The sequence below is a fragment of the Syngnathoides biaculeatus genome, chromosome 19 (genome assembly GCF_019802595.1).
Source record: "Syngnathoides biaculeatus isolate LvHL_M chromosome 19, ASM1980259v1, whole genome shotgun sequence".
NCBI classification, from domain to species: Eukaryota; Metazoa; Chordata; class Actinopteri; order Syngnathiformes; family Syngnathidae; genus Syngnathoides; species Syngnathoides biaculeatus.
This window is the reverse complement of record NC_084658.1, coordinates 14530909-14557887: the sequence shown is the minus strand read 5'-3', so window position 1 is coordinate 14557887 and position 26979 is coordinate 14530909. Positions and strand designations below refer to the sequence as shown.

The window sequence follows — 26979 nt, the reverse complement described above, 5'->3', positions numbered from 1 at the left end:
ACCATTTGGTACATACGTAAGCTGCACCTGTGTATAAGCCGCAAGTGCCCACATTGAAACCCACGAGATATTTACAAAGAAAGACGGTACACAGAAAGAGTTTTCAAAGTTTTAATACCTTAGCTTAGCTTAACAAAACGGTAGCACTAAGAGGGACGATTAAAAACAAACATACCTAAATCGCCGAGACGCGGCAGGAACACGCTAGCACAGCGCTGCCGCTAGCGCAGTGCTAACAGCGCCGGTTAAAAAGAAACAAACTGGTAAAAGTCACTTCCTTGGCACATATATTCCACCGGTCTCACTCCTACCTTTTCCCAGTGCCCCCTTGCGGCACACAAATTAGCCGCAAGGATGTGAAAAAAGTCGCGGCTTACAGGCCGGAAATTACGGTAGTGATGTTCAACTTTCCTAAAAAGAAAATATTTGAGTTTGAATGCTATATACGGTATTTCCTTGCTCGTGTTATGAACCGAGGCCTTCCAACCAAAGTACGTAGCGAACGCTCATTTCTCAGCTATTAGTTGAAATCTCTGTCAGCAAGGCCACCGATAGGACTCGCCGGGACGTCCTCATCGCCGTCACATTCTCGATAGCCGCTGTCAGACAGCCCCCCCCCCCCCCCCCCCCGCGATTGCCGACACACGACTCCCCGGTCCGCCTATAAATAATCCCGTACGTACCGCTGCAATCATGCGAAACGACGTGCCCCCACCCCCCCCCCACCCCGCTAACCTCCCCACGCTGAATTAAAAGCGAGGGGAGGTTAGCCGGAAGCACGCGCCGCCGCTTATCAAAAAGGGTCCCCCTGCACAGTAGCGCGCGAGGTTATCGGGCTCTTATCTGGCTAATGGTTCGTGACCTTGCGCGGCGACAAAGACGTCCCTCGGGGATCCGGATAGTAGCGCGTCATACAAATCACAGAGTCTCCATTTTCCTCTCTAAAAAAAAATATAATATGGAGATGACGTAGAAGACTACTTCCTGGGTCCCTGAGTTTGACGCTCCGGCGATATCATTTATGATTCCAAGCGGCGCACAGATCCATTGATGTCACGGTGACAAAATGACAATAAATTCCGGAGTCTGTTTTATCATTAAAATGTTGTAAGAACTACAGTAAACGCTAAACTCCACATGACGTGTTTGTGCTGACGAGGTTTTTTTTTTTATTGCACGGCTGCAGACTGACTGTAATTATGCACAATTATAGGGGACAAAAGGTCGGCGGGCGAGTTACAGATTATACACGAAAATAGTTTTCATAGCTGACAGTTTTTGTCTCTGTTAAAGACGTCCCTGCCTTCATGGTAGCCACCAGTTATGCGTAAAACAAACAAGTACAGTAAAGCCTCGGTTCTCAAACGTTCCCGTTTTCGAAACAAATCGATTTTTTTCCTTCTGTTTTCGAACGAAAATCGGTACTTGAACGAATCCCCCCACGAAACCCGGAAATAACATATTGCGCCCGGCCAGACCAGCTGACCCACGACTCGCTTTGTTGGGAATTCCTACGCCGCTGAAAAAACCCGGAAATAACATAACCCGCGCGGCGCAAGCAGCTGACCTGCCCACGACCCGTTTTGTTATTGTCTATTGTCCTAGCATACTCTACTACTAAAGCATACATTTTAAGCAAAAATTAAATATATTTCTTAAATTATTTTATTATATAAAGTATTTCTACTATGCCGTTTATTATCAGGAAAAGCTAAAAAAAAAAAATCATGGAAAAGCATAATTTTTTAGGCTTGTAACGCATTATTTCTTTTTCTATTCTTTGTAATGGGAAACATCGATTCAGTTTCGAACAAATCACTTTTCGGACCGTTTTCCGGAAAGGATTGCAGTCGAGAACCGAGGCACCACTGTATATATATTTTGTACAAACCGATTTAATGACTTGTTTTTAAATGAAACATCGATTGCGTTTAGCGCTAGCGCACATGGCGACCGTCCGCTAGCTAGAAGCTGAAGCTAACGGACTCATTGTGTGGTTACAACATGATGCCGTAATCTTAATGTTTGTTTTTTTTGGTGTTGTTTTTGTCAGCAAAATCACAAAGTAGCAAAGTTCCTGACTCTCCCCAATCTGTCGCCGCAGGTTATGCTGCCCAAAAGTTGCCTGAGTCCCAGCGAGAAAGAGAAGGGCTAACCGCGCCGCCACCGATCCCGAGCAGCTTTTCCCAGCAGGAGCCATGAGCGACCCCGGCGCTCCCAAGCAGGTCGGCGACGGCGTAAGTCGGCACGAGAACAGATTCGCCGCGCCCGAAAACGCACCCCCGCTTCGGCCAATTCTGATGTGGCGAATCCTCTCGTACGTGGGTTGTCCCCCTTTCGAAAAGGCTCCGAACGATCCCGGAGCAGACCGCGGGCTGCGTTACAGCAGCTTCCCCGGCTGGGATTTCTCCGCCGGAGCAGGCGGTCCTCGCCGGGAGCGCGGCTGGTCCTCGGCCAAAGCAAGCAGCATTCCTCTGGCCCATGGAGAGGTCCTCCGCATGGGCCATTAAGATCGCCGAGCAGAACGTAGCGCGCACGCTTTTAAAGGGGGCATTTCTTCCCCGTGCGTAGCCCAAGAATGGTCATTCCTGCTTGCGGCATCCCGGGAATCTCACCGTCAACCGCTTTTATCCGACCTTTTACTTACTTTTCCTCATGCCGAGCTCGTCTCATTTTTCTGGCTCGGGGTTGTCATATACAGAGGAGACAGGAAGCAGTTTATTACATTTCTGCTCCAGAGAGTAGACCGTGACAGATTTTTCCCGAAGAGCTCATATGTCTCCGCCGTTGGAAATGTAGGAAATACCGAAATAACTTTTTTTTTTTTCTGTCAGACGTCCCAAATATATATGAAAAACATGCAGACAGGTGGAAAAAAATGAAAAAATTTGACGAGAGAAGTCAAATGTTTTGTTTGCAATGCTCCAGCTGCATCATCATAATAATAACTAGGCAGTAAGCGAGTATTTTCATAAAGATTCCAAGAGGCCTTCCCACAATCCTCATCCGAGTACTACACAAGAAGGTCTGAATTTAACTTCCTTATTTGAATACTTCCTCAAACTCGGACGATATCGGAGCGTAGTTTCATTTCTGTTCCCCCGCGCAGTAAACGGTCCCGTAAACGTGCCATAAAAGCATCCGACGTCGATCCGTCCTCCCGATTACGAAGTCGACGAGCTCACGAAAGCGATCCGAAGGGGGGAAAACGGGTTTATTTGCGCGGCGACATTTCCCCGCGTCCCCATTGGCCGCTCGCCGGGCTCCAGCCGAGTTAATTATTACGTCCCCGGCAACTGCCGCTCGGGAGGGGGGGGGGGGATTTCGGGTTGAGCCTTGAGTCACGTTGGCCTCGTTCCCTCGAGAGACGCGGTCATGTGACCCCGAGGCCAACTGGAACGGGAAACGCGGTATGGTTGGATAGAGAATCTCTCTCTTTAGCTCTCTAGTTTTTTTTTTTTGGAGGCATTTCTAGCGATCGGTTTGTCTTAAAGCGACGGCAGGCAAGCGTTTCCATGGACTATCTGTACTCGTTCAAGGTGAGTTCGCCACTTCGGCAGCATTTCCCGCGAGGCCAAAGGAAACAGAATTCCCGAGCCGGTCGTAGTGGGCTCGCAGAAGCCGCTCGCGACCGCAGCAGTGTGAGAGTTTCTGGTCCCGGGTGTGTCGTTTTGCAAAGAGGTCAGGGTTGCGCAATTAGGGGCCACGAGGGATTCGGGTTGACCGTGACAGGTCCCTTGTAGGCATTGCGCTCAAGGAAAGGTTTGTTAGCTTTGATGACGGAATTTGATTGCTTACAGGAAATTGTTCCCGTAGTTTTTTTTTTTTTTTAATGAACTGTTTGTGTAGATAGCTACAGATATGTTTTGCTAGTCGAACTTGGCTGCAACAAGTGGATGGGAAAATGATGACATCATCATCTCTTTGTAGACCTAGAGGTGGCCTATGACAGAGTACCAAGAGAGGTGTACTGTGGTACTGCATGGCGGAGAAATATGTTAGAATAGTACAGGACAGGTATGAGGGCAGCAGAACAGGGGTGAGAAGTGCCATAGGTGTGTGTCAGAAAAATTTAAGGTGGAGGTGGGAGTGCATCAGGGATCCGCGCTGAGCCCCTTCCTGTTTGCGGTAGTAATGGATAGGCTGACAGACGAGTTAGACTGGGATCCCCTTGGGCCGTGATGTACGCGGATGATATTGTGATCTGCAGTGAAAGCAGGGAGCAGGCGGAGGAACATTTAGAAAGATGGAGGCACGCACTGGAAAGGAGAGGAATGAAGAAAAAACTGAATATATGTGCGTGATTGAGAGGGGCGGAGGAGGAAGTGTGAGGCTACTGGGAGAAGAGATAGCGAGGGTGGACGACTTCAAATACTTGGGGTCAACAATACAGAGCAATGGAAAGTCTGTTAAGGAAGTCAAGAAACGGGTCCAAGCGGGGTGGAACAGTTGGCGGAAGGTGTCTGGTGTTCTATGTGACAGAAGAGTCTCCGCTAGGATGAAGGGCAAAGTCTATAAAACAGCGGCGAGGCCGGCCATGATGTACGGATGAGAGACGGTTGCACTGAAGTTGACGCAACGCCGCCATCTGGAGGGATCTGTTAGTCATTGCAGTGCTTTACAAACCTGAACGTCACGGCGTAGCTGGGGGATAATCGTACTTGGCGGATATATACGCCGTTGGCAGTCAACGCTTGCATTCCATTGACCGCCCAAGAACGTCGTCAGCAGTCGCATGAGTTAATGTGTGAAGGCGTTGCGAGATGACAGGATCATTGCGCCACCCTCCTCCCCCTCCTCCGACACCCTCTTTAAATGCTGACTGTGTCGGATTTGATCCAACTTCCCAGTGCAGCCATAATCTCCTCCACAGATTTTCTATGATGAGATTAATGCATTTTAGTTGCGTTACCTACAATGTCGGCGTCGCCTTTGCACGTATTTATTCATTCCGTCTGCCGACGTCTTCACCCCCGTGTTTTTGTCCGTTCCCCCCCCCCCGCCTCCACGGGGCTTGTTTTGGCACTCGGCGGGCGCTGGAAAATTGTCTCACCTCCACGAGAATCTCTCGCACGTCTCTCCCAGCTCCGGGGATTGACTGTGAAAGCGCCGTGTGAAAATAAACCGCTTTGGGGTGAAAATGGTTCCTCTGACTTTGCCTGTTTGGGACTTCGAAACACCTTTCTGAGCGTAGCTATGTTGTTGGTGAAAGTCGTGCACATCAGAAGGAATGTTAGATTTTGTTTAAATGAGTGAACATTTAAAAAACACGCAAGATGGTTTCATTTGAGGACATAAAGGGTGAATGTGAATGTTTGAGTCAGCTGGTGTGGGCTCCAACTCGTGAGGACGAGCGCGATGGAACGTGGACGGACGCCGAACGCCACGCGCTCACCTTTTGCGCCGTTTCGTCCCCGCAGCCCGAGGCGACGTCCCCGCACGGGCCGGCGCATCCGGACGAGGACGACGACTGCGACCTGAACAAGGCGCTGGGAGTCCAGCGCTTCCAGCACATCCTCAGGCCGTCCGGTTCCGTGCCCGATGAGCAGCACCACAACTACCATGAAGAAGACATTGAATGTGAGCACCAACCAGTTGCTAACCCAATCGTCTATCGGGATTTTTCCCCCCTTGTGGAACATGATGCAAATTGACGTCTAAAGCCGTCAATGGCAGTGAACGAGTTAAAATTCAAAATGTTTTCTTTTTTTTTTTAATGTGAAAAATATCTGCAATTTTGCACTTCACAACCTTTACAGGTGACCTGCTATTAACGTTTTATTGCTCACGACCAACCGTTTGCTTCAGTTGTTTTTTTTTCACCATTTGCGACTCTTACTATTCGAGAACAGTTGTGCAAAAAAAGGGCTCAAACAGGGAACAGTTTACAAAAGGTCAAATTAAGTTTACCGGGAAAGGTTATGATGCATTATCATATTTAATTTTATGTATTTTTAATGCAAGCCCGTCTTTGTTTGCATCCGCTACCAATAACAACAGACCACCGCCACTCGTCCCACCACATCCACCGGCCTTTGTCCAAGTTGCCCCAGGACGGGCGGCGCAAGAAGAGCAACAAGAAGCGGCGCAGGGACAAGGACCACAAGGGCGGCCACGCCCCCGGCCCCCTCGACGACGGGGAGGATGAGGAGGACGAGGAGGAGGAAAGCCAGGAGACCCCCGCCTCCGAGCCGGTGACTGTTAAGGACGTAGAGGTAATCGCATTTCCATATTTTAGTATCTGGCGGCACGCTGGATCAGCTGGTAAAGCGTTGGCCTCGCAGTTCTGAGGTCCTCGGTTCAATCCCGGGCCCGCCTGTGTGGAGTTTGCATGTTCTCCCCCGCGCCTGTGTGGGTACTCCGGTTTCCTCCCACATCCCATAAACATGCAACAATAATTGGACACTCTAAATTGCCCGTAGGTGTGATTGCGAGTGCGCCTGTTTGCCTCCGTGTGCCCTGCGATTGGCTGGCGACCGGTTCAGGGTTTGCCGCGCGTCGTGAGGATAAGCGGCAAAGAAAATGGATGGATGGATATTTTAGAATCATCTTAATCCCTCCCCAAAAATCTGGTCCCTGTATTGCAATTGCTTATAAATGCCACAAGATGGCGCCAAACCAACATTTATTGTTGTGACATAGATGAGATGGGGATGAGGGGGTGGGGGGGGGATCATGAATTAAAAAGGCATTAAGACGCAAAAAAAATGTCAAACTCGTCACTTTGACGTGATGTTTTGCTCACCTTTTAGTTCTTCCTGTCCGATGACGACCACGTGGGCGTCCCCACCCGGGACCTGGACGTGGTCCCGCACTCGGCCGCGGGAGTCGACGCCGGCGACGGCACGTCCACCGAGTGAGTGCGCCCTTTTTTTCGTTTTCGTGTTTCATCCGTGTGTGCGTGCGTGGTTTTTTTTTTTTTTGTTTTTCGCCGCACGCTACGTTGCCATGCCTCCGGCATCCAGTGGGCCCGCTGCGCACGTTGACGCGGTGCGCCCCAGTCACCCCGTATATCAGCCCAGGCTCCACCTGTGACATTTAGCCCTCGCCGCATCGCTGTATTGTGTCCGTGGCCGGGATCGAGCAGAAAGTACACGCCGCTCGCCGCAACCCGTTTTGATAGACGATAACGTAGTTTTGAATTGTTGCACGGTGAATTAATTCATCTCGTTTGATTTGACCACCTTAATTGTGGGTTGTAAGACTTTATTGATGGTGGTACGTCGATTTGCAATTTAATCGCGATACGAGCCGTCGCTCAGCCGCACCTTTTGTCTTCGTCCAGCAAGCCGGAGCCGTCCGACGTCCCCGCCTCGCCGCATCCGGACCACCCGCCGCTCGCCCGCCTGTCGTCCGCCGGCCGCAGCTACGACCTGCAGGATCGGCGTCGCACCGGCAACATGACGGGCGCCGAGCAAGCCAAGTACCAGCGCATCCCCACCGACGAGAGCGAGGCCCAGACGCTCGTCTCCGCCGACCTGGACGGCATCAAAAGTGAGTGCGGGCTCCGTTGTGGAACTACCGTGATTTCCGGCCCGCAAGTCGCGACTTTTTTTTGCGGTGATGCGGCTAATTTGTGCGATTTTTCTAACGGCCGCAAGGGGCCACTCGAGCGGAAAAGGTAAGAATGGGACCGGTGGAATACATGTGCCGAGGAAGTGACTTTTACTGGCCCTGTTAGTGCTGTGCTAGCGTTAGCGGTGTGCTAGCGTGTTGCTGTTGTGTTACTGGCGTATCTTCGTGATATTTACCGGTTAGATTTTCTTTTTTAACCGGGCCCGTTAGCAAGGTGCTAGCATTAGTGCTAGATTTAGCGCTAGCATTACCGTAAAACTCTTTCTGTGTACTCTCTTTCTTTGTAAATATCTCGTGTTTCAATGCAGGCACTTGGGGCTTTTACACAGCTTCGGCGTATGTATGTACCAAATGGTATTTCCTTTACTAATGTACTCGGTGAGGCTTGTAACCAGGCCGGGAATTCCGCTATTTGCGTTTGATCGCGGTACACGATTTGCCGACTCGATTTGTACTACAAGTGACTCGTTTTAGGACGAGACATCAGCCGTTATTTGTGGCGCCTGGCGTGTTGTCACTTCTAGGCGTGGGGAGTGATTGACGTCCGTGGCAACTTATCAGAGAACGTGGCGCACGGCTCCCCTCCCCGTACCCTCGTTATGGAATCAACCCTGCCCGGTGTCAGCTGAGGCCTCTGGACGGCAGCCCGAGGCCGCCCGCTGGTTCACCGCCAAAGCCGGACCGACGCGGGGTTCAGCACCCCGATTAATTAGCGGAACAAAGTCGGGAAAAAGCCACTCGGGCCAGGCGCCGGGCATGTGCGGTCATTACGGGGGCTTAGCGACACAAGACTCCCAGCGCTGTCGTCTTTTTTTAACCGCCGTAAATCAGATCTGGGAAGTAACAAAGTACAAATACTATTTTTCAGGTATACAGTATTTACTTTTTCTAAGGACATATTTCATTTTGCTCCCGACATGTGACAACAGTTGAGTCTGTACTTGAGTCTTCTCATGGCTAGCATATGCGGTAACATACCAACTGATTCATTTTCAGATTTTTCCACGTAGCTGTCATATTATTTTGTCTGTAGACTCCCTAATGCGCCTGATAATTTTCTCACGCAATCCCATCCAGGACTCCTGTAAAGTTTGCCGAAACGCCGACGCGATTATTATATTTTTACGCGCCTCTTCATTTTCCATTAGCTTAGCGGTTAGCGTGGCTTCTCCATCTTCGCTTTATCTGATGAGCGACTCCGTGTCCTCGTCGGGTGAAAGCGATACTTGCGAGATCCGCCGTCCTCGCGATGAGGATTAGTGACATCGACGAGCGTGAGCGCGATTGGTCGGGGGAGTTCAAATCTATGCCATAGATCGTATTTATACCGCAAAATCCTTCCTTATTAAATACAATTGTTTGACGCTGATTGTCAAGTATAAGAATGATTCAGTTCTTCTGTTTTTTTTTTTTTTTTTTTTTTTTACCTAATTTTTTCCCCCCCCAAGTATCTGTACTTCCACTTAAGTACAGAGTGTGGGTACTTTTCATCATCCTGGGAAAGCGTCTCCGTGCCTGGCTGCCGGTCAACAATAGGAATTATTACATCGCAGCTCCGTCCCCTTTTGTTCCACCCCGAGCAAATTACCGCCACTGTGCGCTGATCGACTCTGATAGCTTCAGGCGGGAAGGGTGGGGGGATTGGGGGGGGGGGGGGGGGGTCAGGCGCTGGTTAAGAAATGACCACTTTTGCCCCCAATTGGTCAAAACACTCGTCGCGTACTCACCTGTGTGAGCGGCGAGGGTCCGCTCTCTATCTTTAAGAGCTGCCTGGTCGGGCCGAGCCAGTTCCGGCGGGCGCGGCGTGATGGATCTGCCCCCGTTTTGGACCCTCTCAGTCCCGTAGCCGCTCGTGAACCGCATCACAGCGCAGCCTTAGATGAGTCGGTCAATGCAGAACAGAATCCGAAGCATTACGGTTTGTTACATTGGATCCGCCAACCCAGGCGAAGGTAAGCCCATCGGGGAAAGCGCTGGCTCCCTCTAGTGGTGTATGACGTCACTGAATCCAATGTTCAAATCGCATCTTGTGGAAAAAGTGGGTTCAACTTTTTTGCATTAAACTTTAACCGATCTCCGCCGCCAGGCCATCGCTTCGAAGATGTCCCCGGCGTGCGCAGGCACCTGGTCCGAAAGAGCACCAAGGGCCAGGTGGTCCACACGGGCAAGGACCACAAGGAGTCCGCCACTCGCAGCCGCAAGCAGGACCGCACGCCGCACGAGGTGAGACCGAAGCTCCTCGGCGCTCCCACCGCATCATCCCGGTGACCTTTTTGTTGTTTGCTAATTTTCAAGATGCATTATGGGATATATTATGAGCTCTCATTTAAAAAAAAAAAAAACTATTTGGGAACGGATGCGGTTCGTAAACCGAACTGCAAGTTGCCTCATTTTCAGAATTAAAATAAAACTCAATATCATGACAAATCAACATTTTCCAGACTAGCATGCGTCCCGCGATTAGCCGCGTCTCTGGGGGGTGGGTGGATGAGTTGCGGCTTGATTAAAGATGAATGAATAACTTCTTTCCTTCCACGCCAGCGAACAAGGCCCCGGCTTAGGCAACCGGACACCGGGCGCTCCTGCCGTTATGATTTATTAACGCGCACGCACACAAATTCTCATACGCGGCCAGCCCCGCCGGCGAGAAGTCCGTGTCGGCCTTTCAGTTCTCCCGTCTCGCTCCCCCATCAGCCGACGCCGCTGGTTCTGTACCGCTCCGTCTCCCGGCCCAAAGGGGTCCTGCTGGGCGCGGGCGCCGCGTACAAGAAGGTGAGGCTGGGTGTGAGTCGCATCCCGGCGAGGTGTGAGCGTGATTTGAGAGGCATGCGGCGGGCCGGGCAAAGCACGGCGCACGCGGCATGGAGTGACTTTAACAAATACTTTTGTTTGTCTGTCAGCTGGCCAGCGACCACTCATTTAGGTGCACCAGGGACCGGGAAAAACGCTAATATTAACACCTCCGTGTTTGCTTCCGATGACATCAAACAGACAACAGAAATCCTGAGCGGTTCGTTATATAAAACGCCATCCGCATAACATTTACCATTTGCATTATTAATAGACCTGTGCCGTTTTCTTTATTGGACCGGTGTCAAACTCGAGGCCCGAGGGCCAGATCCGGCCCGCCGCATGATTTTTATGGGGCCCGCGAAGGAAAATCATGTATGTCAACTCCCGTGATTCTTCAAATCTGTCCCAAAATTTCAAATTGTCCGATCGTAAATCATGATGTTGAGGTATTGCAGGCGTGTTTACGTTACCAAAACGTCAACAATAGTTGGAAAATCTCATGACCCTTGATTTTTGGTTCCAAAAGTAATTCATAAATTTCACGTGGCTCAGCTGGGAAACCAATGGCCTCACAGTTCTGAGGACCCAGGTTCGATCCCGGACCCACCCGCCTGTGTGGAGTTTGCATGTTCTCCCCGTGCCTGCCTGGGTTTTCTCCGCGTGGGCACTCCGGTTTCCTCCCACATCATTAATTGGACCCTCGAAATTGCCCCTAGGTCTGATTGTGAGTGCGACTGTTGGTGTCAATGTGCCCTGTGATTGGCCGGCGACCAGTTCAGGGTGTACCCCGCCTCCTCCCCGTTGACAGCTGGGATAGGCTCCACCACTCCCCGCGACGCTCGTGAGGATAAGCGGCAAAGTAAATGGAATATGATGAGGTGATAAACGATTTTTATGATTTTACAGTCATAACGGCCCTCTGAGGGGAAACGGGAACGACAATGTGGCCCGTGACAAAAAATGAGTTTGACACCCCTGCTTTATTGATTAGGGTTAAATAATTGGTTATTAATCATTTTTTGTGGTAAAATACAGATATTAGTTATGTTTTTTGTTTAAAACCATTTTCTATTCTATACACTTTAAGGTTTTTGCGTTTGTTTGTTTTAAGTTGATGCATAAATCTGCTTTGAAGAACTCACCAAGCATGCAACTCGTTTTCGCACACGCTTAAGTCGCGAGCTCGTTGGGTTTTTCCACGGGAATGATCGCGCGGTCGTCCGTTCGTCCGTCCCCTCCAGGTCTTCGTGGAGCTGAACGAGCTGACCATGGACAAGAACCAGGAAATGCAGTGGAAGGAGACGGCCCGCTGGATCAAGTTCGAGGAGGACGTGGAGGAGGAGACGGAGCGCTGGGGCAAGCCGCACGTGGCCTCGCTGTCCTTTCGCAGCCTGCTGGAGCTCCGCAAGACCATCTCGCACGGTAGGGAGGTCGGAACCAGGAGAACTTAAAACTCCGCCGCATACTGTGTTTTTTGTAGCATATGGAGTCGAATGTACGCGTGCAGGTGCGGTGCTGCTGGACCTGGACCAGAAAACCCTGCCCGGCATTGCCCACCAGGTGGTGGAGAAGATGATCATTTCGGACCAGATCAAAGCCGAGGACCGCGCCAACGTCCTGAGGGCGCTGCTGCTCAAACACAGGTGGGCGCCAATCGCCCCCTACCCACGAATTCATTTCCTCACATCCGAGTCCCGCAAATTCCTCCAAGAGTCCGGAAGAATTACCCCCCCAGACCCACGGAATGCCTGTCCTTCCGTAATTGTTTTGCCAAATCGTCTCCTCCCCAGCCACCCCAGCGACGACAAGGAGCACAGCAGCCCCTTCCCCAGGAACATCTCGGCCGCCAGCCTGGGCAGCCTCATGACCCACCACCACGCCGCCAACCACGCCCACCCGCCCGAGCCCTCCGTCACCGAACCGCTGATGAGCGGCGCGCGCGCGGCCGGCGACTGCGACGCGCGCATCGACGTGGAGAAGAACGACGTGCCGGTACGTCGGGAAGCGACTTTTGCCATAAACAGCGGCGCAATACTACAATAGTTTAAGGTGTATATTGAAAAACGTAACGACTGAAGCTTATTTAGTTACTGAGAATAGTGAAAGTCTGTATGACTCTCTGACACTGCCCTCTAGTGTCTGAGGCAGGCACACCGTGGAGGAGACACACAATACATTAGATTGAACCACACTTGTGTTAGTCCTTTTCATTCTATTTGATGACAATATTACTCTCTTTTATCGTTTTGAAAAAAAAAAAAAAAAACACCAATATTTTGGTGTTGCCGGGATGGATTAATCACATTTCCATTCATTTCAATGGGGAAGGGTGATTTGAGATACAAGTGTTTTGCCTAACGAGGCACTGAACTGTACATGGAGACGATGCTAGTTCCTCAGTATGGCTAATATTAGCCGTTCTTCGGCGAGGATAAAGAATATATACCCCCTCTCTCCAGCAAAAGGAGCCCACCATCGCGACGGGCATGCATCGCTCCAAATCCAAGCACGAGCTCAAGCTCCTGGAGAAGATTCCCGAAAACGCCGAGGCCACCGTCGTCCTCGTGGGTGAGTCACCGCCCCACCCCCGCCCGGGTTTAACGCGGAACGGTCCTCCCGACGTGTTGACGGCCGCGGCGTTCCAGGCAGCGTGGACTTCCTGGAGCAGCCCACCATGGCGTTTGTGCGGCTGCAGGAGGCCGTGGAGCTGGAGTCGGTGCTGGAGGTGCCCGTGCCGGTCCGCTTCCTCTTCGTCCTGCTGGGGCCCGCCACCACCAGCATGGACTACCACCAGATCGGACGCTCCATCTCCACGCTCATGTCCGACAAGGTGCCGGGAGGTTTTCAGTTCATTTCGCAATAATAAACTCCATTTTACAGTGTACAGTACAATGATTACGCACGCAGCAATTCCACGAGGCGGCCTACCTGGCGGACGACCGTCAGGACCTCCTGACCGCCATCAACAGCTTCCTGGACTGCAGCATCGTGCTGCCGCCGTCGGAGATGGGCGGGGACGAACTGCTGCGCTCGGTGGCCCGATTCCAGCGGGAGATGATGCGCAAGCGCGAGGAGGGGAAGCTGCTGGCCGACGAACCCAAGAGCCTGGAGGAAAAAGGTAGCTGTCCAAGGGGGGGGAACCACGTTCGGTAACTTGAAATGACCGCCACGCCCGTCGTCCGCCCAGAAGCGCTCGTCGCGCCTCTGAAAAAGTCCGACGACGACCCCCTGGAGCGCACCGGGCGGCCCTTCGGCGGCCTGCTCCGCGACGTGAGGCGGCGCTACCCGAAGTACCTCAGCGACTTCAAGGACGCCCTCAACAGCCAGTGCATGGCCGCCGTCATCTTCATCTACTTCGCCGCCCTCTCGCCGGCCATCACGTTCGGGGGCCTGCTGAGTGAGCGCCGGCCGCCAAAAGCGATCTTTTCCCGCGCGTCCGCCGCGTTATAACGCGACGCGTTCCCAGGTGAGAAGACGGAGGGGCTCATCGGCGTGTCGGAGCTCATCGTGTCCACCGCCGTGCAGGGCGTCGTCTTCTGCTTGCTGGGAGCGCAGCCTCTGCTGGTCGTGGGCTTCTCCGGACCGCTTTTGGTCTTCGAAGAAGCTTTTTACTCTGTAAGTCCAAACCGCAACATAGATTTTGCCATTCGAGTTTGCAATCTCAAGAGTACCACAGATGCATTATTTGCCTTTCGGGTGCTTGTGGAAAAGTACAGAGTAGGTCAGAAGGAGCTACGTTGTGTTTTTGTAGACCTAGGGAAAGCCTAGGACGGAGTACCAAGAGAGGAACTGTGGTACTACATGCCCAAGTCTGGTGTGGCGGAGAAATATGTTAGAATAGTACAGGACGTGTGAGGGCAGCAGAACAGCGGTGAGATGTGCTGTAAGTGTGTCAGAGGAATTTAAGGTGGAGGTGGGACTGCATCGGGGATCTGCGCTGAGCCCCTTCCTGTTTGCGGTACTAATAAATAATAGGTCATTAACAGATCATTTCCAAGCAATACGTATTTATGGAAGATGAGGAAATACTCCAGTTAATCTGTAATTCGATTGAGCTTTGTGTGTCGAGATGTGCAGTAGGTGTGTCAGAAGACTGCATCAGGGATCCGCGCTGAGCCCCTTCCTGTTTGTGGTAGTAATGGATAATTAACAGATAATTTCCAAACAATGTGTATTTACGGAAGATTAGGAAATACTCCAGTTAATGTGTAATTAGATTGAGCCTTGTTTGTCGAGATTTGCCGTGGGTGTTTTCGAAGACTGCATCAGGGATCCGCGCTGAGCCCCTTCCTGTTCGCGGTAGTAATGGATAGGCTGACAGATGACGTTAGACCGGAATCCCCTTGGACCATGTAGTTCGCAGATGATATTGTGATCTTCAGTGAAAGCAGGGAGCAGACGGAGGAACAATTAGAAAGATGGAGGTACGGTATGAAGAAAAAAACTGAATATATGTGCGTGAATGAGAGGGGCGGAGGTGGAAGAGTGAGGCTGCAGGGAGAAGAGATGGCGAGGGTGGACGACTTCAAATACTTGGGGTCAACAAGACAGAGCAATGGAGAATGTGGTAAGGAAGTGAAGGAACTGGTCCAAGCGGGGTGGAACAGTTGGCGGAAGGTCTTGGATGTTCTTTGTGACAGAAGCGTCTCCGCTAGTATGAAGGGCAAAGACGGTGGCCCTGAGCAGAAATGAAGATGTTGAGGTTCTCGCTTGGGGTGAGCACCTAGAAATGAGGTCATTAGAGGGACAGCCAAACTTGGATGTTTTGGAGACAAGGTTCGAGAGAGCAGACTTCGATGGTTTGGACATGTTCAGGGGCGACAGAGTGAGTATATTGGTAACCTCCGGTTTGCGGTTCCCCCAGTTCTGCAAGTCCAGCGACATGGAGTACCTGACGGGACGCGTGTGGATCGGCGTGTGGCTGGTGGTCATCGCGCTGGTCACGGTGGCCTTCGAGGGCAGCTTCCTGGTGCGCTTCGTCTCGCGGTTCACGCAGGAGATCTTCTCCTTCCTCATCTCGCTCATTTTCATCTGCGAGACCTTCATGAAGCTCGGACGGGTAAATACGCAAAAAAAAAAAAAAATGCAAAGTTTGGCCCACGGGAGATTTTGCGTCCTTGACGCTAAAGTGAGCGGACTTAATCGCTCCTGGACGATGTCCAGAATTCGGGGTTGAAATGAGTGTGTTTTTCTAACAAGTGAAGCTAAAATCTCCGTTGACAAATTGTACTTGAATGTTTATTGGATTGAGTTTTTGATCCAGTCTAGTTTTTTCAAACAGAAGCCACTCTGTGCTAATTGAGCAGGAGCTAAGATGAGAACAATCATGCTTAATAGGGGAAGGAAAGATTAAAAGATTTGAACTCAATCCAGGACAAAATATTGCTTCCAAATACAGTGATGCCTTGGTTCGAGAAGTGACTTGTTCGAAAACCGAATCGCTGTTTCCCATGACAATGAATGGGGAAAGAAATAATGTGTTCCAAGCCTAAAAAAAATATGCTTTTTAAAGCATTTTTTTTTTGGCTTTTCCTGATGATAAACTGCATAGTAGAAATACATGTATAGTTTAAATACTTTACATCATAAAATAATTTAAGAAATCTATTTTTTTGCTTAAAATGTATGCCTGTTAATCTATCTGTTTAACTTGGTTCACTAGTTAGCTTGTGAAGCTAGCTAGTTTGTCTTATTTTAGTCGTCGTCAGGCTATCTCGTCCATTTTTAATTGCTCCCTCATCCCGCTTTTCAACTTATCCAATCATTTATCCGTCGAGTCAATGCATCAAGCTACCTTCTCCAAACTCGTTAATTTTCTAGTTAGCGTGTCAAGCTAGGTGATCGATCTACAAAGCTTGTTAGTTGGTCACGTTAATTGGCTACTAGCTACCTTGTCACTCTTGTTTGCCTATCTAATGGCCTTAGGTCGCTCGTTAGCTTGTCAGGCTAGCTGTAGTTGACGCTCCATTAAAAAAAAATTGTCAAAATAACCACAGGAGGGAGACAAAAACAAGCATTAGCTCGGCTGTTTTAATGACTCGGATCCCCAGCCTTGTAAACTTTATTTATGAACAAAAGTGCAGAAGTAGAAGAAGAAGAGTGCATCAAAAACTACGCATTATACCTAATACAGCAGTAAACGCGTCCAATAGTTGTGTACAAAATTGTCCGCGTGGCGACATAAAGTGTTCTCGTCGCCCGTCAGATCTTCACGCAGCACCCTCTGACCCGCTGCCCCCCCGACCCGCTCCCGCCGTCGAACGACACGGCCGCCCGCAACGCCTCCGCCCTGGGCGTCACGGCGGCGCCCGTCAACGTCAGCGCCGCTCCCGGCGAGGCCGAGGCGGCCGCCCCGACCGGAGAACCCAACACGGCGCTGCTCTCGCTGGTCCTCATGGCCGGAACCTTCTTCATCGCTTTCTACCTGCGCAAGTTCAAGAACAGCGCATTCTTCCCCGGGAGGGTAAGATCTATAAGATGTTTTGTTGATATATTGAAGAAATTATGTTTGTGGGTGAATATGACCCGCAACACAAGAATTACCCTGACTCGTCCTCAGCTACGCCGGATTATCGGCGATTTCGGGGTGCCCATCGCCATCCTCATCATGGTGCTGGTGGACAACAGTTTGGAGGACACGTACACGCAAGTAAGACAAAACCGATTCCGAGCGGGTCGCCCCGGAACACGCCGGTCGGACCTTTTGCCGTTATGCGCAGAAACTGAACGTCCCGAGCGGGTTCTCCGTGACCAAGCCCGACAAGCGCGGCTGGATCATCAGCCCGCTGGGAAGCGACGGCGACTTCCCCGTCTGGATGATGTTCGCGTGCTGCCTGCCCGCTCTGCTGGTCTTCATCCTCATCTTCATGGAGACGCAGATCACCACGTGAGTGGACGCCAAAACCTGGCCGCCCGTCAGTCGCATATTATATACATAAATCATCACTATATTGTCGCACGTTTCTCCCCGCAGCCTGATCGTGAGCAAAAAGGAGCGCATGCTGGTGAAGGGCTCGGGCTTCCACCTGGACCTGCTCCTCATCGTGGCGCTGGGCGGCGCCTCGGCGCTGTTCGGCATGCCGTGGATGGCGGCCGCCACCGTGCGCTCGGTGACGCACGTCAACGCGCTGACCGTCATGAGCAAAGCCGTGGCCCCGGGAGACAAGCCCCGCATCCAGGAGGTGAAGGAGCAGCGCGTCACGGGGCTCTTGGTGGCCCTCATGGTCGGTGGGTGTCTCCCCCCCGTCTTACGAGCGAAAGCTTCCGGTTCCGCTAAGTCCGCCAGGCGTCACGGCTAGAATTCGGTCCCGCCTCTCCGCAGGCATGTCCATCGTGATCGGCGACCTCCTGCGCAAGATCCCCCTGGCGGTGCTCTTCGGGATCTTCCTCTACATGGGCGTGATGTCGCTCAACGGCATCCAGCTGAGCGAGCGCATGCTGCTGCTGCTCATGCCGCCCAAGTACCACCCGGACCACAGCTACGTCCGCAAGGTGGGAACCGAACGCGAGAAATACGAAAATTGCGCCCACCCTTTGAAATCGTAAGAATGTGATGTTTGTTGTTGTACAAATATGTCAAGGGTTTATGAAGTCAAGTGAAGTGAAAAAGCCTGTCTTCGATTCTAAGTACAGTCATTTCCGGCCTAAAGAGCGCACCTGATTATAAGCCTCACCCAGTACATTTGTAAAGGAAATACCATTTGCCGCACCCGTGTATAAGCCGCAAATGCCCACATTGAAACACGAGAATTTACAAAGACGGTACACGGAAAGCGTTTTCAAAGTTCTGATACATTAGCTTAGCTTAACCTAGCAACCACACGGTACTACGAAAAAGGGCTGGTTATAATAAAATAAAAAAAAATACTGGTAAGAAAAAAAAAAACATACCTAAATCGCTGAGATGCGACAGTAACACAGCAGCAACCGCTAGCGTGGTGCTAACACTAGCGCGGCACTTACGGGGCTGGTTAAAAAAAATAAACATGCCGGGTAAAAATTGAGACGCGGCAGTAACACAGCAGAAACAATTAGCGCGGCGCTAACAGGCCCAGTTAAAAACCAAAAAAAAACAAACCTTAATCACAGTGATGCAGCAGTAACACAGCGGCAAGCGCTAACGCGGTGCTAACAGGGCCGGTTAAGAAAAAAACACTTAAATCACAGAAACGCGACAGTAACACATCAGCAACCGCTAGCGCGGCGCTAACGGGGCTGGTTATAAAAAAAAAAAAAAAAAAAAAAAACCACCGGTAGTAAAAATTCCTGAGACGCGCCAGCAAACGCTAGCGTGGCGCTAACATACCGGTAAAAGTCACTTCCTCGGCACATATATTCCACGGGTCTCACCCTCACCTTTTCCCCTCGAGTGCCCCCTTGCAGCCGTGAGGCACCGCATAGGCCGCGGGGTTGAAACCGTGTGGAAAAAAGTCGCGGCTTATAGGCCGGAAATTACGTTACGTTGGAATCTCGGGGGAGGAACCAAGTTTGTCGTCCGCTTGTTCCCCACCACAGGTCCGGACGCTGCGCATGCACCTGTTCACCTGCATCCAGATGGTGTGCCTGGCCGTGCTGTGGGCCGTCATGTCCACGCAGGCGTCGCTGGCCTTCCCCTTCGTGCTCATCCTCACCGTCCCCGTCAAAATGTTCCTGCTGCCGCGCATCTTCACCTCCCGCGAGATGCTCTGCGTACGTAACCCTACATTTTTTTTTTTTTTTTTACCCAGCCATCCATTTTCTTCACCGCTTATCCTCACGAGGGTCGCGCGCCTGTCCGAGCTGTCAAACGGGCAGGAGGCGGGGTTACAACCTGAACTGGTTGCCGGCCAATCGCAGGGCAGTTTAGAGTGTCCAATTAATGTTGCATGTTTTTGGGATGTGGGAGAAAACCCACGCAGGCACGGGGAAAACATGCAAATTCCACACAGGCGGGGCCGGGATCGAACTTGGGTCCTCAGAACTGTGAGGCCAACCCTTTAACAGCTGATCCACCTTGCTGCACCCCCCCCCTTTTTTTTTTAATTTTACATTTTATTTTGTTTTCTAATTGACTTCTGCATATTTAACTTTTTTTTTTTCATTTTAACTATTTTAAATATTTTATTTTCACTGTAGTTTTGTACATATTACATATTAATGTACATATCTACATATTAATTTACATTTATTATTTTACATTTTGACTTTGAATGTTTTTTCAATTTTTTTTAAATGTGGCATTTTTATTTGAAATATTTTGGGGGTTTTTTTTTTTTTTTTACATTTTATTTTCTTCTTGTTATTCCTGTTTTCGTCCAACGATGTATTATATGACCTTTTTTTATGTATTATTATTATTTATGTATTATTTTCCTTAAATTGCGATCTGCTTCCAGCTGGACGCCGACGACGCCGAGCCGACGTTTGACGAGCGAGAGTGCCACGACGAGTACTCGGAGATGCACATGCCCGTGTGATTCCCCCCCTGTAGCGCCACCCACTGGCTGGCCCCCCTCAACACACCCAGCGACGTCCTCACCTGCTGCCTGCATGTCGTGTCAACAAGTGTTCACAGTATATTTTTATTTTTAAAAAATAGAACCATTATTATTATTAGAGATTTCAGGGGATTCCAAATGAAACGCTTAACGTTCGATGGACACGCAACATGATTCAATACAACCCCCCCCCACCCCCCCACCCCCCCTGAAAGGTTCGCTCTGATTCACATTGAATATGTGATGAAAATACCGGAAAGCTTTCGCCGACTTCCCGCTGCCTTGCCATCAAGTGCCTTACATGAAGGAACTGCTAAAAAAATGTGTACTTTGAGGACATCCGGATGCCTCGCTTTTCACTTTATTCGACGCTAGTAGCACTTTTTTTTTTTTTTTTTTTTTAATTTTTAAATGAAGGACATCGAATCAAGTGTCTGTAACTCTGTGATTTGTTTTTAAATCTGCTAACGTTATTTGTCGTAGGAACTGGCATCGCAAGTGATTTTTTTTTTTTTTTTTTTTTTTTTTGCGACTTTCCTCACTGTGCCGCGTTGTGTAGCGTTTTGCGACGCTTATTTTACGTCGTCCCGTTGGCCACGTACATATCAAAACTGTCACGTGTGACAAATGACATGCACTGTTAGCGATAAGGAATGCAAAATATATATTTGTTCACTACTATAATTTAGCTTGACGGTTTAGTCCACTATATAGTTTCGCACTAGTTTGCTCGTCAAGCTAAATAATGTGCTACGGCCTGGCATATAATCTATTATTATCATAGATTAGCTATCTTGACAACCTAACTACATTAAAATTAAGGGGGAAAACACGTAGTGCCAGAAAATGGGCTTGAATAATACATTAATATTGTAAAACATTTAAAAAGCGTGAACTAGTAAACTTGTAAAGTAATTCATGAGACTAGTGGACGACCAACCTTTGCAGTCTGACTAGCAAGCTAGTGCTTAGCTCCTTAGCTACGTAAGAAGATGCTGCTAAGTTTATTCATGCTATTACACTTATCTTGAAATAACTAGCGATAGTTACCAAGCTACAACTAACCCTATCGATATTTTGTCTGAAACTAGTTACTTCACACACTAACAAACTCTGTTATCATACTAATTATCTTATCTATCCCAGCATGCGAGTTAGCTTGTCGATCCCTCCGTTTTGACACCACTTCAATTCATCGCGGCAGATACATTTTCCACATTAGCTGATCCTAGCTGACTATTTTGCTTCTCAGACTTGGTGATCTATCACTAGTTAGCTTGTGAAACTAGCTAGTTTGTCTATTTTAGTCGTCGTCAGGCTATCTCGTCCATCTGTAATTGCTACCTCATCACGCTTTTCAACTTTCAAGCTTGGTGATCTATCTACAAAGCTTGGTAGTTAGTCACGTTGACTGCTCCACTAGCTACCTTGTCTATGTCTTAGCTCGCTAGTTAGCTTGTCAGGCTAGCTGTTGTCCCCATTAAAAATGTCAAAATAACCACACGAGGGAGACAAAAACAAGCATTCGCTCAGCTGTTTTAATGACACTGCATACATCAATTCTGTATTTTTCATCGCTAACCTAAAACGTGTTTTATTGGAGCACACATTGGAATTATTGATGATATTAAATGTTAAGGGATTAGTGATCACAAAAACCGTGAACTAGTAAAGTTGGCAAACTTAATTCACAACCTACTAGTTGACTACCAACCTTTGCAGTCAGACTAGCAAGCTAGTACTTAGCTCCTTAGCTACCAAAGAAGATACTGCTAAGTTTATTGATGCTATGACAATTATCTTAAATTAACTAGCAACAGCTACCAAGCTACACTAAGCCTATCGAAGCTATTGTCTTAGACGAGTGACTTCACACACTAACAAGCTCTACCTTATCATGCTAGTTATCTATTCCAGCATTTAAGTTAGCTTTTCGATTCCCTCCATTTCGATACCACTTCAATTCACCACGGCAGATCCAGTTTCCACATTAGCTAGTCCTATTTTGCTTGTCAGACGAATCAGACTCACTAGTTAGCTTGTGAAGCTAGCTAGTTTGTCAATTTTAGCTTGCTGGTTAGCTCGTCAGGCTATCTCGTCCATTTGTAATTGCTACCTCATTACGCTTTTTAACTTATCCAATCATGTATTTGTCTAGTTAGCGCATCAAGCTCCCTTCTCCAAACTTGTTAATTTGATAGTTAGCTTGTCAAGCTAGGTGATCTATCTACAAAGCTCGGTAGTTAGTCACGTTAACTGCTCACAAGCGACCTTGTCTTGGTCTTAGCTCGCTAGTTAGCTTGCCAGGCTAGCCGTAGTTGACTCCCCATTAAAAAAAATGTCAAAATAACCACACGAGGGAGACAAAAACAAGTATTTGTTCGGCTGTTTTAATGACGCTACATCCATCAATTCTGTATTTTTCATCGGTAATCTAAAACGTGTTTTATTGGAGCACACATTGGAATTATTGGTGATGTTAAACATTAATGGGTTAGTTGTCACTTTTTTGTGGGGAAGTGACAATGGTTAGTAGTGCCAAAACAGTCCGTCCGTCCGGCATTCCATTGTTTGTCCTAAAATGGTCGACGATTCGAGTGTTTATTGAACGACGGGCTGATGCTGTTTTTCTTGTTGTTTTTGTTGTTTGTGCCCCCACCCCACCTGAAAAAAAAAAAAATGGTGTCCTGTTACTCAAGTGCCTGTGGGACCACGAAGAAGCATATTTAAGAAACAAATCCGCAGCTGTTGCATTACTGATTGTTGTCGTCGGGAGGAAACCCACACAAATCCACGTTGAAATGTTTAAACGTTTGCTTTTGGTGCCTGTGAATGACGTCGAAGTTGTTTTGTGTCCCGTCTGCGTGATGATTATGGAACACGCCGAGAAGCCACTACTGAAGCTTCCTTGTACATTTGACGCTTTGAAATATTGATGACAAATAAAAGTTATTTTCTATTTACTCCCGGTACTTTTTTTTTTTTTTTTTTTTAATTGGAAGGGGGGTGGGGGGGGGGGAGGCAGGATGTTCCCCGGACAGAGAGGGTGGAAGTGGTGGGGGGGAACCGACCCCCGACCCCTACAACACAAACAAGCGAGGGGACGACAGAAGATGGCCACTTTGTTACTGCTGCTCGCCGTCGGGGGAACTTTGTTGCTTTCCTCCGCCGACGCGCAAGAAGCTTACGCGAAACTCGACGAGCCCTTTAAGAAGGGCGTCAACTTGTCCCTGGAGAAGCTCGGCGCGCACCCGGGCATCCAGAACAGCTTTCTCTTCTTCCGGAGCGTCATGCAGTCCAACGTGGAGGTATTAATATTTCTTTTTAACCGGAAATTATAGAACGATAAATGCTGTCACAAATGTTTTTGCAATACTATTTCTCCCCACTCACGCCGATGAGGCGCTAATGAGCAACAGTTAGGACAAAATATGAAGTTGAAACTAGCAAAGAAGAATCTAAAAGAGAAATGAAGCGTTTTTGAATCATTAAAACACAACATTGTGTTTTATTTGTTTAAAAACATGTAAATAAATAAACCTATTGTGTTTCAAACAAATAATGTCGGTTTTAATAGGCAAACTACGCCTCAACCAACTTGTAATACCTGCTTTCTCCTCAGTCGTTGGGGCGCTAATGAGCAATAATGGTGGCAAATTATTAAACGATAAATCCTGTCCCAAACGTTTTTTCTTGCAATACCAGTTTTCCCCACTCACGCCGATGAGGCGCTAGTGACCAACGATGGGGACAAAACGAAGTCGACAAATAGCAAAGAAGAATCAAAACGCGAAATGAAGCGTTTTTAAAAGCATTAAAACACAACATTGTGTTTTATTTATTGTTAAAAAAACATGTAAATATATAAACCTATTGTGTTTCAGACAAATAATGTCTGTTTTAATCGCGAACTACGCCTCAACTAACTTGTAATACCTGCTTTCTCCTCGGTCGTTGGGGCGCTAATGTGCAATGGCGGTGACAAATCAGGAAGTGAATCACGAGCTCGAAACGAAACGAATTGTGATTATATTTTGTTGTATATAACGGTATTTTGTTTACCCTTTTCAAAAAAAAAGGAAACATAAATGAGAATAATTTTCAAGTGTGTACCAGATAACGCCTGTTGCACCAGGTATACGTATACTATACAATGATATTTTCACATTATTTTGTCGTGAGCAGCAAATGAGCAACGGTAGTAGAAGAATCGAGCAAGAACTGAAGATTATTTGTTTGTTTGTGCTTAGAAACGACAAAATACGCGGTACTTCTTCCTGTGGTGTTGTATTATATAAAACTCCCCCCCCCCCCCCACAATAACTTTTTGTACCATTCGCCCCCTCAGGCCGGCTTTGACGTGGTCTTCATCTACCACCACTTCTACCTGAAGGCCGCCAAATGCCCCAATGGGACCGCCGATCCCGCAAATTGCGCTTTCAGGAATGACGTCGTGAGTGGAACGGCCAAAACAAAACTAAAAAATGTGAAAATTTGATAATTGGACTCACTTGTGTTTTTTTTTTTTCTTTCTTACAGCCGATGATCGACTGCGCCATTTGTTACAAAACTTTCCGCGGAGAAATCGAGCCGGAGCCCAAACCGTACCTCAACTGTCTCCGCAAGCCCTCCGTCACAGCGGTGGGTGACTTTGTGGATTATTCATTGTCAGTTTAACTTGTATATTTACTTTATTTTAATTTAAATTTTTTTTTTTTATAAGGAGGTGAAAGTCAGTCGAATAGAGCACTGCAACACGTTGGCGTACAGCAATGGCGCGACAACCCTTTTGGCCTCCACTGGAACAAAGTAACGCTAGCTTCTCACGAGGGACTGGTGAGCAATAGCGTTAGCCAAAACGATCAGCGGAGGCGAATCGGAACAGAACCGATGAAAATGTGTTTAAAAAGTACAAAATCTTCACCAATTTTTACATTTGTTCGCATTCATTATACCTACGTGCGCTTGACTTACGAGTAATATACATCAAATCCATTTTTTTCAAATGCCGTGAATTGGCTCCAGTCCCGCAAAAAAAGAACAGTAGCTTTGTATGAAAATGAAAAAAAAAATGTAGAGAAATAAACTGGTTTTGCAAAGTGTAATTACTCTATGTATTTGAGTATTTGCGTGTTGAATGTGTGCCTTTAAGGCACATGTGTCAAACTCAAGGCCCGGGGGCCAGATCCGGCCCGCCGCATGATTTTACGTGGCCCGCGGAGTCAAATCATGTGCATCAACTTCCATGATTTTTGTCCCAAAATTTCAAATTGCCATATCATAAATAACGGTGAGATATCGCAAGCATTTACCAAACACCATCGATAGTTGAAAAACCCATTACCCTTGATTTCTGATTCCAAAACTAGTTCATAAATCTCAGGTGTGAATATGATTAGGCGAAAGATTTTCATGGTTTCAAGTCATAACGACCCTCTGAGGGAATCTGTAACTACAATGTGAGGAAAAATTAGTTTTTTGGGGCTCTCGTTAAGTCGATTTATGGCACTTTATAACATTTCGGAGCGTAAACAAAGGCGAAAGAAACGTGTAATTCCACTTTTGTCCACGTGGGGCTCTGACAAATAACTTATTGGGAAGCAGAAAATTAAAAAAATGTAAAAAGACGATTAAAGGAGAACCAAAGAGTTTTGCAAAGCGCTCAAAACACAACTTGGAAGTCTCAGAATTGTTCCTTTGAACATTTAAGTTCAAACTTTCGAAGTTTTTGCCCCTTCAAACAACAAACCTGTAATACTGCATTCGTCCTCCGACGATGGGGCGCTAGTGAGCAATGGCGTTGACAAAGCCCGATAAAGTTTATTAACGGGGAAAATGCGGGGAATTGTTTTCATCTAAACAAAGATATTTAGCGACATTTAGCTGTATTTTTGTTAATTATTAAACGAGCTCTGTGGGTAGAATGTTAGAACGTAGATAAGTGCGGTGGAAAAACAACAACGGCGCTTACTTTGGCGAGCGCCCAAAGTTCAACTAGACTTGCTGATGTGCGTGACCTAATTTTCCATAACTTTATTCATTTTAAAGGATTTAAAATACATATTCGTGGTATTGATGGTACTTGGAGTTCTAAGTTTTTGCTTTTATTGCGGTATTCTGTGTTTGAGAGCCGCTGCAGTAGAAGAACCTTTGGCCTGGAAAAAGGTCCACGGGTGGGCGGCAGGGAGGGGGCGGTGGGGGCGGGGTCCCGTTTTGCGTTCAATTATGTCAAATATCCTTCAACGCGTTAATGATGCGGCGCCCGTTGATCCAATCCGAACGCATTAGCCACAAAACAAGCCGGACGGAAACCAAACGCCCTCTAATTGGAAGCCGGCGGCCCCGGCGGGTCACGTCCAGTCGAAGTTGCCAAAATAGGATTGAATTCATTTGCACAAATCACCTTCATGACGCCTGGCATGTATTTGGTTCGCAGTCGCAAATTATCTTTCACCATTTAAATGAATGGAAGTTGCATTAATCCGTTCCACAGCGCCCTTTCCTACCTCCCCGAAAAATGTAACGCATGTCTTGATGCGTAAAAATAGCACAAAATAAATAAAAGCATACGTAATCGCATAAATAGAATGTATTAAAAAAAAAAAAACACGCCCTTGCCCATCAGGGGGCTGCATAGTTCAAACATAAGGATATACGTACTGTACAATTACTGTGCAATAATATTACCGTAATTTCCAGCCTACAAGCCGCGACTTTTTTCACACGCTTTCAACCCTGCGGTTTATGCGGTGATGCGGCTCATTTGTGCATTTTTTCTAATGGCCCCAAGGGGGCACTCGAGCGAAAAAGGTAAGAATGAGACCGGCGGAATATATGTGCCGATTAAGTGACTTTTACCGGCCCTGTTAGTGGTGTAATATCTCAACTTTATCATTTATGATGTATGACAATTTGAAATTTTTGTACAGATTTTTACAAGAATCATGGAAATTGACACTCTGGATTCGGCTTCGAGGGCCACATAAAATCATGTGGCGGCCCAGGTCGGGCCCCCGGGCCTTGGGTTTGACACCTGTGGCATAGATGTTTCCCATTTTGTGTTAGCATTAGCATTATGGTGGGGGGGGGGATATAGTTTGAAGTGGGATATTATGGGATAACATCATTCCAGGGA

General features: G+C 48.2%; 1 protein-coding gene across 2 annotated transcripts in view; it reads left to right on the top strand.

Moving 5' to 3' along the window:
- slc4a2b (solute carrier family 4 member 2b) overlaps positions 1-22807 on the top strand; it is a 33500-nt gene extending 10693 nt beyond the window's left edge. The window contains exons 3-24 of one of the 2 annotated variants that reach the window (XM_061804833.1): positions 2105-2237; positions 5421-5580; positions 6001-6215; positions 6753-6856; positions 7286-7494; positions 9662-9798; positions 11610-11790; positions 11876-12011; positions 12159-12360; positions 12828-12936; positions 13014-13198; positions 13276-13486; positions 13559-13765; positions 13835-13983; positions 15233-15427; positions 16574-16831; positions 16928-17017; positions 17088-17254; positions 17342-17595; positions 17690-17859; positions 18883-19056; positions 19743-22807. In XM_061804833.1, coding sequence (XP_061660817.1) covers positions 2199-2237; positions 5421-5580; positions 6001-6215; positions 6753-6856; positions 7286-7494; positions 9662-9798; positions 11610-11790; positions 11876-12011; positions 12159-12360; positions 12828-12936; positions 13014-13198; positions 13276-13486; positions 13559-13765; positions 13835-13983; positions 15233-15427; positions 16574-16831; positions 16928-17017; positions 17088-17254; positions 17342-17595; positions 17690-17859; positions 18883-19056; positions 19743-19823 — 3633 coding nt within the window. In that variant the 5' untranslated portion in view covers positions 2105-2198 and the 3' untranslated portion in view covers positions 19824-22807. Of the gene's footprint in view, positions 1-2104; positions 2238-5420; positions 5581-6000; positions 6216-6752; positions 6857-7285; positions 7495-9661; positions 9799-11609; positions 11791-11875; positions 12012-12158; positions 12361-12827; positions 12937-13013; positions 13199-13275; positions 13487-13555; positions 13766-13834; positions 13984-15232; positions 15428-16573; positions 16832-16927; positions 17018-17087; positions 17255-17341; positions 17596-17689; positions 17860-18882; positions 19057-19742 lie in introns of both variants that reach the window. The other variant, XM_061804832.1, reaches the window with a different exon arrangement.
- Positions 22808-26979: the final 4172 nt, after the last annotated feature.